Source organism: Silurus meridionalis, chromosome 18 (genome assembly GCF_014805685.1).
Source record: "Silurus meridionalis isolate SWU-2019-XX chromosome 18, ASM1480568v1, whole genome shotgun sequence".
Lineage (NCBI taxonomy): Eukaryota > Metazoa > Chordata > Actinopteri > Siluriformes > Siluridae > Silurus > Silurus meridionalis.
In genome coordinates this window covers 24,855,259-24,864,904 of record NC_060901.1, presented here as the reverse complement: position 1 = coordinate 24,864,904, position 9,646 = coordinate 24,855,259, and the positions used below count along the sequence as shown (strand labels likewise).

The 9,646-nt window shown below is 44.2% G+C and overlaps 1 protein-coding gene across 2 annotated transcripts in view; it reads right to left on the bottom strand.

The window, feature by feature from the left end:
* LOC124401744 (kinesin-like protein KIF3C) overlaps positions 1–9,253 on the bottom strand; it is a 13,975-nt gene extending 4,722 nt beyond the window's left edge. The window contains exons 1-4 of one of the 2 annotated variants that reach the window (XM_046874170.1): positions 7,487–9,253; positions 1,961–2,062; positions 1,672–1,794; positions 323–331 (exon numbers count right to left, since the gene is read on the bottom strand). In XM_046874170.1, the coding sequence (XP_046730126.1) occupies positions 323–331; positions 1,672–1,794; positions 1,961–2,062; positions 7,487–8,935 (1,683 nt within the window). In that variant the 5' untranslated portion in view covers positions 8,936–9,253. The remainder of the gene's footprint in view (positions 1–322; positions 332–1,671; positions 1,795–1,960; positions 2,063–7,486) is intronic. The other variant, XM_046874171.1, reaches the window with a different exon arrangement.
* Between the last annotated feature and the right edge of the window lie 393 nt (positions 9,254–9,646).

Below are 9,646 nucleotides of genomic sequence, written 5' to 3'. Positions count from 1 at the left end.
TGGTGTAATTTGATGGGAAATGCTATTTAGAAAAAAGATCTTTTCCTTTTCACATCCATTATATTTGTACAAATGGACGGCAGAAGAACGTGTCTCCAGCCAGTCCGAGCTAGAAATAGCCGGAAGTAGTAAAGCAACGAAGCTTCCATGCTGACGGTTACGCTTTCAGTTAGTCTGAGACATCCAGCACACAGAACCGACAGAGTACAGATTCACTTCCCACCACTGTTCTGCTGATTAGTGGTTAGCATTCGCGTTAGCGTTAGGGCTGGAGCTAGCATCAGCACCGACGGTGTGTTATCAGACCAAAAACCCGACAAACCTTCTTGTACTGATAAAAGGGAAGAAAATGCGTCCTCAGGGGTCAAGGGTGCGGTCCAGGGGTCAAGGTTCAGGATTTAACAGGGAGCAGAGAGGGAACAGACAAGTTAGGAAACACAAAATAAAAGAAAATGTGGGGGCAGGGGGCAAAAGGATGAGAATTTATTCATTTATTTAACTTAGCGCACTTCATATAGCATGGGGCACTTCACATACAGTAGTTCTCATAAGGTACAGTGCACTTCTCATAGGGTACTACTCATAGAATAGGGAACTTATTTTAGGGCATTTCTTATTGGGCACTTCTCATAGCATAGGGTACTTCTTATAGCATAGGGCACTTCTTATAGGGCACTTCTTATAGCATAGGGCACTTCTTATAGGGCACTTCTTATACCATTGGGTACTTCTTATACTATAGGGCACTTCTTAACGCATAGGGTACTTCTTATAGGGCACTTCTTATACTATAGGGCACTTCTTAACGCATAGGGCACTTCTTATAGGGCACTTCTTATACCATAGAGCACTTCTTATAGGGCACTTCTTATACCATAGAGCACTTCTTATACCATAGAGCACTTCTTATAGGGCACTTCTTATACCATAGAGCACTTCTTATAGGGCACTTCTTATACCATAGAGCACTTCTTATAGGGCACTTCTTATACCATAGGGCACTTCTTATACTATAGGGCACTTCTTATAGGGCACTTCTTATACTATAGGGCACTTCTTATAGGGCACTTTCTTATACCATAGGGCACTTCTTATACTATAGAGCACTTCTTATAGGGCACTTCTTATACTATAGGGCACTTCTTATAGGGCACTTCTTATAGGGCACTTCTTATACCATAGGGCACTTCTTATAGGGCACTTCTTATAGCATAGGGCACTTCTTATACCATAGGGCACTTCTTATACTATAGGGCACTTCTTATAGCATAGGGCACTTCTTATAGGGCACTTCTTATACCATAGGGCACTTCTTATAGGGCACTTCTTATACCATAGGGCACTTCTTATAGGACACTTCTTATACTATAGGGCACTTCTTATAGGGCACTTCTTATACTATAGGGCACTTCTTATAGGGCACTTCTTATACCATAGGGCACTTCTTATAGGGCACTTCTTATAGCATAGGGCACTTCTTATAGGGCACTTCTTATACCATAGGGAACTTCTTAAAGGGCACTTCTTATATCATAGGGCACTTCTTATAGGGCACTTCTTATATCATAGGGCACTTCTTATAGGGCACTTCTTATAGCATAGGGCACTTCTTATAGGGCACTTCTTATAGCATAGGGCACTTCTTATAGGTCACTTATGTGCTCATCTCACCTTTTTGAGTTTTTTGGTTTTCGCCTCCACTTCCTGTTGCAGAGAAGTGAACGTTTCTCTCAGCTCCAGCGTTTCCTCATCCTGCAACAACATCTGCTGCTGCATTTCTCGCTCACTGCGTGTCTATACACACACACACACACACACACACACACACACACAAAATGTTTAGAAATAAATATGTGACTTATGCATGTGATTGTTAGGTGACTGTTATTCTCAGATTATATATTTACACTAGAGTGTGTGTGAGTGTGTGTGTGTGTGTGTGTGTGTGAGTGTGTTATACCTGTTCTGCTATCTCTTGCCGTTTCTGTTCCAACATCTTCTGCTGTTCGTTGGTGTGATCAATGATGTTCTTTCCTCCAACCAGAAGCTTACTTTCCATTGCCTGGCAACCAAGAAGGCGGGGCAGAGTCGGGGTCAGTAAGTGTTTAGCATAAAAAAACAGTTTAACATCTCACATATGTGCACATCCACACACACACACACACACACACACACACACACACACACACACACACTCATGTTTTTTGGAAACCAGAGATGCCATGGATTCTGGACTAAAGAGAAGAGGGACCATCTGGCTTGTTATCACTGCCCAGTTAAAAGGTTGGAAAAGGCTCCATCAATGCTGGATAGAGATTTTGCACAGGTTTTAGAGCAACATAGAAGGAAAGGCCTTGTATGCTTCAGTATCTAAGGTTAGCTGCATCTATTAAAACAGCATGGCTTCGTAGTAGAAAAATCCGGGTGTAGAATAGTAATGAGTCGTTCATGAATGAGTCTTGCGACTCAGAAGAACGAGTCGTCTCAAAGATTGATTTGTTCATTTTCTCCTGGACACGCATGAGCAAAGCATCGGAAAATCTCCGCAGGTTATGTACAGAAAACAGAATTGAGTAGCTCAGCCATTAATATTCACAATTTACCTTATATTTTCATTAAAATGGTATATATTCTTAGTTTATACGTGTTTTTTATGTTCTATTGTGAGCAAAATGTGGGTTTATGAGAGTTGCAAAGTATTGTTTTTATTTACAAGTAAATTTTTTTGGATTTTTGGGTGGAAGAATCGAGGCTACATTACCAATCAGGTCACTACAACAACAAACACGGGCCTACAGTTCACCTCTGAAGGCCACCACTTCTGTTGGTAACAAACTTAAGCCTTTATTACTGGACTATAACACAAACACACACACATCTAAGAATTGACAATAAACCACCTCAAGGACTTTCTGTTTGTCCCACACTTTTACACGTGTTCATCATCTGTAGCAGTGTGTAATCAACATATCCACTCATACACTCATATCTTACACACAGACACATGAGATGCAGGGATGAAAGAAATCACTGTTCTGGTGGCTCATTTTTTCCCAGCAACAATACAGCAATTATTCATCTCGTTAGCTAACACACACACACACACACACACACACACACACACACACACACACACACACACACACACACACACACTCAAACACACCCAGTGCCAGCTCCAATACACAATAACTCTCAGAGATATATCTGGTTATATTTCTATTGCCAGTAGAGAAACTAGCCATGAGAGAGTGCATCACTCTGCGTGTGTGTGTGTGTGTGTGTGTGTGTGTGTGTGTGTGTACACAGATTGCACTGAATCCCAAGAGCCACACCCTGTCATGTACATTAGAAAGAGAGGTGGGGGAGGAAGAGAGTGTTGATCTATATCTAACTCAAATCAACTGCCATCTCCCCTTCCACCGAAACACACACACACACACACACACACACACACACACACACACACACACACACACACACACACTGAGTCAGCTATAATTAGATCACCATGATGACAGGGATGTGAGGAAGGACAGATCTACAGGAAAACACCCTGCTCTCTTCATCCACAGCTGGTGGTAATGCAGGTCCACTGTAGGGTTTATGTGAAGAAGACAACACACGTGAACATGCTGCTATGGGAAATGAATCAACAAAACATAGTGAGATGAAGCGATCAGAACGTTACCACTCTCAAGTTCAGAATCAAGTTCACTTTAAACGATCAGATTTCCGATCGGTGACACCGGGGGCCCTCTAGCAGGCGTCCGATAACGTCGCCATTTTCAGGTCTTTTGATTGGACGGTCAGAGAGCGCACCAGTCGGAGCTCGCAAACCTGCGCAAGCTGAAATATATTCGTGATTTAATAGCTGCAGCTAGGTTTTTTTTTTTACGATTCTACTTTTGCGTTGAATTTCCTGCAAAAAAACACACTATTTGCCTTCGTTTCAAATCCCCAGGGAAAAACAATGTCTCAATGTTTCTTCCTCATGAAGTCTCAGGGAGTTTGACGGACCGTGGTAAAGATTTTATTGGGTTTATGTACATTTTCATAAAGTGTGACGCCAAACTGGATGTTGTAATGAAACAGAATTGAGGAAAATACGCGTCTATGGTTGATCTGGCAACGCGAGGAATGCGGATGTGAAAAAAAATGACAGAATAAAAAGAGAATATAACTGGGTTTAACAGCTGAGACTGTCTCTTTCTGTGTGTCTCTGTGTGTCTCTGTGTGTCTCTGTGTGTCTCTGTGTGACTGTATACTGAGGCATTATTCAGCAGGACCTTTAAATCCAGCCCCCCTTTCGGGTACGTTGCTATAGCAACAAATCGAGGGAATGAGACGGGCTCATTATGTATGCGTGCAAACCGGGAGCTTATAGGACGGGAAGAGCAGACGCTGATTCATCAATATTTCAGGAGAGCAGTGATGCTGGGACATTGGGGGGATGAAGAGGACAAAGATGTGTGTGTGTGTATATACACACACACACACACACACACACACACACACACACACACGGATTGTAAAGGAATTTAGACAGATTAAGACACAGGAAGAGAGATAACAATGTATGTGTGTGTGTGTGTGTGTGTGTGTGTGTGTGTGTGTGTGTGTGTGTGTGTGTTAAGGATATTTCAGACTGCAGCGTATCAGTCTTCTTTCGCTCACTAGTGTCCCCACTGATGAGTTTCCTGTTTTGTTTTCCGAACCGCGCCGTGATTGGTCGAGAGCGCTTCTGTCAGGATGAGGAGGCCATGAGTCATCACCTGTCAGGAAACGAGTGCCAGGCATCCAGCATACTGGATATTTATAGAGCGTTACGATAGCATCTCTTCTCTCCAAGCTCCAAGACCTTTCTCTCCTTTCCACCTCTCTCCCTTCATCTTTCTCTCTCTCTCTCTCTCTCTCTCTCTCTCTCTCTCTCTCCTACCTCAGCTTCAAATATCCTCACTTCAGCTGTAGGTTCATTATTCGAGTGATTACTTCATCTCCTGGGGGGGTTCTAATAGGCCAAGCATCAGCAACGTGAAGCCAGAGATAGAAGGGTTGGTCAAATTCCCTTGGAGTAACACACACACACACACACACACAACCACACACACACAACCACACATACACACCCAAATACCCTCGAAGACGTGTCCATCTATTCTATCCTAATCAAGGACATGTACATCTATTCTGTCCTAATGAAAGACATATCCATCTATTCTGTCCTACTCAAAAACATGTCCACCTTTTCTGTCCTACTCAAAAACATGTCCATCTATTCTGTCTTACATAAAGACATGTCCATCTGCTCTGTCCTATTCAAAGACATGGCCATTTGTTCTGTCCACACCTATTTATTCTGTCCTACTTAAAAAACATGTCCATCTGTTCTGTCTTACATAAATACATGTCCATCTATTCTGTCCACACCTATTTATTCTGTCCTCCATCAATTCTTTCCTATTCAAAGACACACCTATTTATTCTGTCCTACTCAAAAACATGTCCATCTCTTCTGTCCTAATCAGAGACATGTCCATCTGTTCTGTCCTACTCAAAGATGTGTCCATCTATTCTGTCCTACTCAGACATGTACATCTATTCTGTCCTAATGAAAGACATATCCATCTGTTCCATCCTACTGAAAGACATGTCTACCTATTCTGTCTTACTTAAACACATGTCCATCTATTCTGTCTTACATAAAGACATGTTCATCTATTCCGTCATTCTCAAGGACATGTCCATCTATTCTGTCCCAATCAAAGACCCCATCTATTCTGTCCTAATAAGACATTTTCATCTCTTCTTTCCCTCTCAAAGACATCATCTATGCTGTCCTACTCAAAGTGGTCATTTATTGTGTCCTATTTAAAAATGGCATCTATTCTGTCCTACTTAGACATGTCCATCTTTTCTGCTCCATTCAAAGACACACCCATCAGGCTTACCCAAAGACGTGCTCATCTCTTGTTTCACTCCAAGACACGTCCATCTCTCACACCCATTGGTTTATGGTCTGCAGCATATCACACTGAATGGACACCTTCATTTTATAAGCTTTCAGTCCCACATTACACACTAATACCTCCGACTGTAAAGCTTTTAGCATTGATCAATAGCTTCATGACCTCTTAGTGAACTGCACTTCTTCTGCCCGGGAACCACAATATGATTGGCTCACAGCAGTGAATAAAATGAGAGGAATCCTTTATTACGATTGGTCGGTCTAATGATAATAAGCCAATGAGAACTATAAACACAACCGTGTGGAAGAATCTGCTCAGGACTTCGGCCTTCAGTTTATTACTCACACACACACACACACACACACACACACACACTTACATAAAATAGACAAACCAGTAACACATGCACCAATAGGGTATTGTGATTATAAGGATCAAATGCTTAGTGTGTGTGTGTGTGTGTGTGTGTGTGTGTGTGTGTGTGTGTGTGTGAGACAAATCATTCCATAATGTATTTAGTTAATGAATTAAAGTTCAACAACTTTTTATTTGCTCCTCCAAGCTACCGATATCCACCACAACTATTAATCATTGAAAAATAACACTTTTTATCCACTTATAGCTACATGAAGCGCTTTTTTACATAAGTTTCAGCAGATGAATCTCTTTTTTCTGAAAGCCGGAAGCTTCTCGGTCAGCAATCTGGCACTCAAGTAACAGCTTTAGCTCTGACACTGGAGACTCCTTCGATAAAACATCATTGCGACATTGTTATTTTTTATTTTTTCAATCCAAGTTCACTTTTATTTCTTCGCTTCAGACAGACACCAAATCATCGATTTACCAAAGTGCCTTCTGACTTCTAACGCAGCTCTACCTCTGCCATGTAATCCGTGTTCTGTGTGACTCTCAGGACGCGCCTCGGCCTCCGTAGCGTCGTGATGCGCCGTAATCCCGAATTCACGCTCGAGAAACTGTTTAGCGAGGAGAAATCAATCTACATATCAAATATCGGTCACAGATTATTGGTCACTTTCGAAAAGGATTTAAATATAGCGCATCTGCGTAATAAATATATATCAATAAATCATAAAAATTTAATCTTAATGAATTTTTCAATTGATTTTGAATGAATCTGAATAGAAACGCTGAGGTGACTCGAACGGGCGGGTTAAAGATACCTTCTGACCTGAGCATCTACACATCCACGTGACATCACAGTGTGTCCTATATTAACGTAGATCCAACTTTTTATAGCTCATGAATGGTTTTCGAGGGTAAAGTTAACTCTCTGTCCTCCCTCCCCCATCATTTCCCCCATCATCTTCTTTACAGCCTCCATGAAAGATCTGCTGTGGTGGTCTTAATCCCTTCGAAGAACATGTAGATGTTTGAGATGATTTCGAAAAAGCTACCCTGATATTGAGCTAGCTTATGCATGGTGTCCATATTTGCCAGTTGCTTAGCAACGGTCTTCATTTAACCTTCATTTACCACACATACACACACATACACACCTTAAACTTGGAGGTGAGGAGCGCAGTGGCCTCCTGCTCCTTCTTCAGATCTCCCATCATCCTCTCCTTTTCCTCCAAGAGCTTCAGCTTCTCCTCAGCCACCAGCGAACGATCGTCCACGATGGCCTCTTTTTCTTGCTCCAGCTTCTCCTGTTGCTCCTTCATGAACTCCTGCGCCTCCTTCTCCAACTTCTCGTCATCGTCTTCATCTTCATCTTTGTCTTCGTCCTCTTCGTCATCGTCCTCATCGTCCTCATCAAGATCATCCGTATTCGCCTCGTGGTCAGTGCTTTTCCGGAACCTCCTCTTCCTCTGGGCATTTAGCATGCCACGTCGTTGGAGTTGTGCTTTGAGGCGGGCGATCTCCAGCTGGAATTCGCGGAGCAGCGCATCCTTAGGGTCTTCGTTGACGCGCGGGACGTTCTTGATGTTCTTGGCGCGGTTGGCGTAGCGCAGCGTGGTCAGGGTCTCCTCATAGTTGTAGGAGGCAGGGCCGAGCGTTGCCACCATAACGGTCTTGGCGTTTCCCCCGAGCGAGTCCCGGAGCAGGCGGGTGAGCTTGGAGTCACGGTAGGGTACGTGAGCACCGCGACCGTCAGCCAGAGCAGATACCACGTTGCCCAGGGCGGACAGTGACAGGTTGATCTTGGTGGCCTCCTTGAGGCGTTCGCCACGGGCACCTGTTTTGCTTTGGCGCTCGCTCCCGGCAAGGTCGACCAGGTTCAGCTTGCCCACTCTGATGTGGTTGCGACCATCCGGACCCGGCTGACTGCACTCCACGGTGACGCTGAAGATGGCATGGGACCGAGAGCTGCGTTCGTTCATATCCGTCGCACCTACAGAGCGTGTGCGGTTGCCTGCGTTCAGAACGTGCTCCATCTCCTTGACGTTCTTAGCCACGTAGGACGAAAGGTCTCGGACGTACACCCCCGATTCAGGGCTCTCCTTCAGCTCGAGGCGCTTGCTGTGATCGGACGTCAAAAGGTCTCGGATCTCCTCCTGGTAGATCTCGAGGTAGGATGCTCTCACCAGGTATTGCTGGTTCTGGGAGCGGGAGATGTGTGTGAATATGTGCTCGAACGAGCTGGGCATGATGCCACGCCGCTCGGCCTCCAGCCACTCACCCTGCATCGTGTACGTCTTCCCGGTGCCCGTCTGCCCATACGCGAGCACCGTCCCGTTAAACCCGCGCAGCACCGAGTCCACGAGCGGCCGCATGCTCTCGTCGTACAGGTCGCTCTGCTTGGATCCCGCATCGTACACGGCGTCGAAGGTGAACGTCTTGTACGGTTCGCCCGGAGCCGCTCGGGGATTCCGCAGCGCCACCTGGCCCACTTTCACGTCCAGGTCTACGATGCTCTCATAACCGGACGCCTCTTCTTTGCGGTTCAGCGGGCGGCTGCGCACCACCACCTTCACCGACTCACACTGCTTGGATTTTAAAGACATTTTGTTTATCCTTTCTTTTTTTTCCGCCTCCTGCGATCCCTCAAAACGAAATAAAACCAGACACGCCGACAAAGAGAGGTGGCGGAGCGCTAGAGAGGATGCGGCAGCAGGGTGGCGGCTCCCGGGGCGCAGCGCATCGCGTCTCCGTGTGCGGAGCGCAAATCAGCGGCGTCGCGTCGCAACTGAACTCATCAAGAAACAAAGAAATTACCGGCTTCAACCCGAGCAGACCAGCCGTTATTAGTGTTTATTACATCCACCATCAGTCTCTCTCTCTCTCTCTCTCTCTCTGTCTATCTATCCGTCTATCCCTCTCTCCTTCTATCCCTCTCTCTCTAACCCAGCCCCTTCACTGCGGTGCGGTCATGTGGTCCAATCACATTCCAGTCTGAGCAGCGGAGGATATCATCTCAAATATCTCTAATCTTATCTTAAATATTATCTTCAATATAAAACATAGAAAGTCTCCAATATGACCCCAAATATTTTCTTAAATATCACCTGAAATATTACCTCTATTATGATGTGAAATATTTCCTCACATATTATTTTACATATTTAAAATATTATCCTGAATATCATTTCAAATATTATCTTAAATATAAAACATAGAAAGTCTCAAATATTGGCTTAAATATTATCTTAAATATTACCTCAAATATTATCTTAAATATTACACATATTACCTTAAATATTACCTCAAACATTACA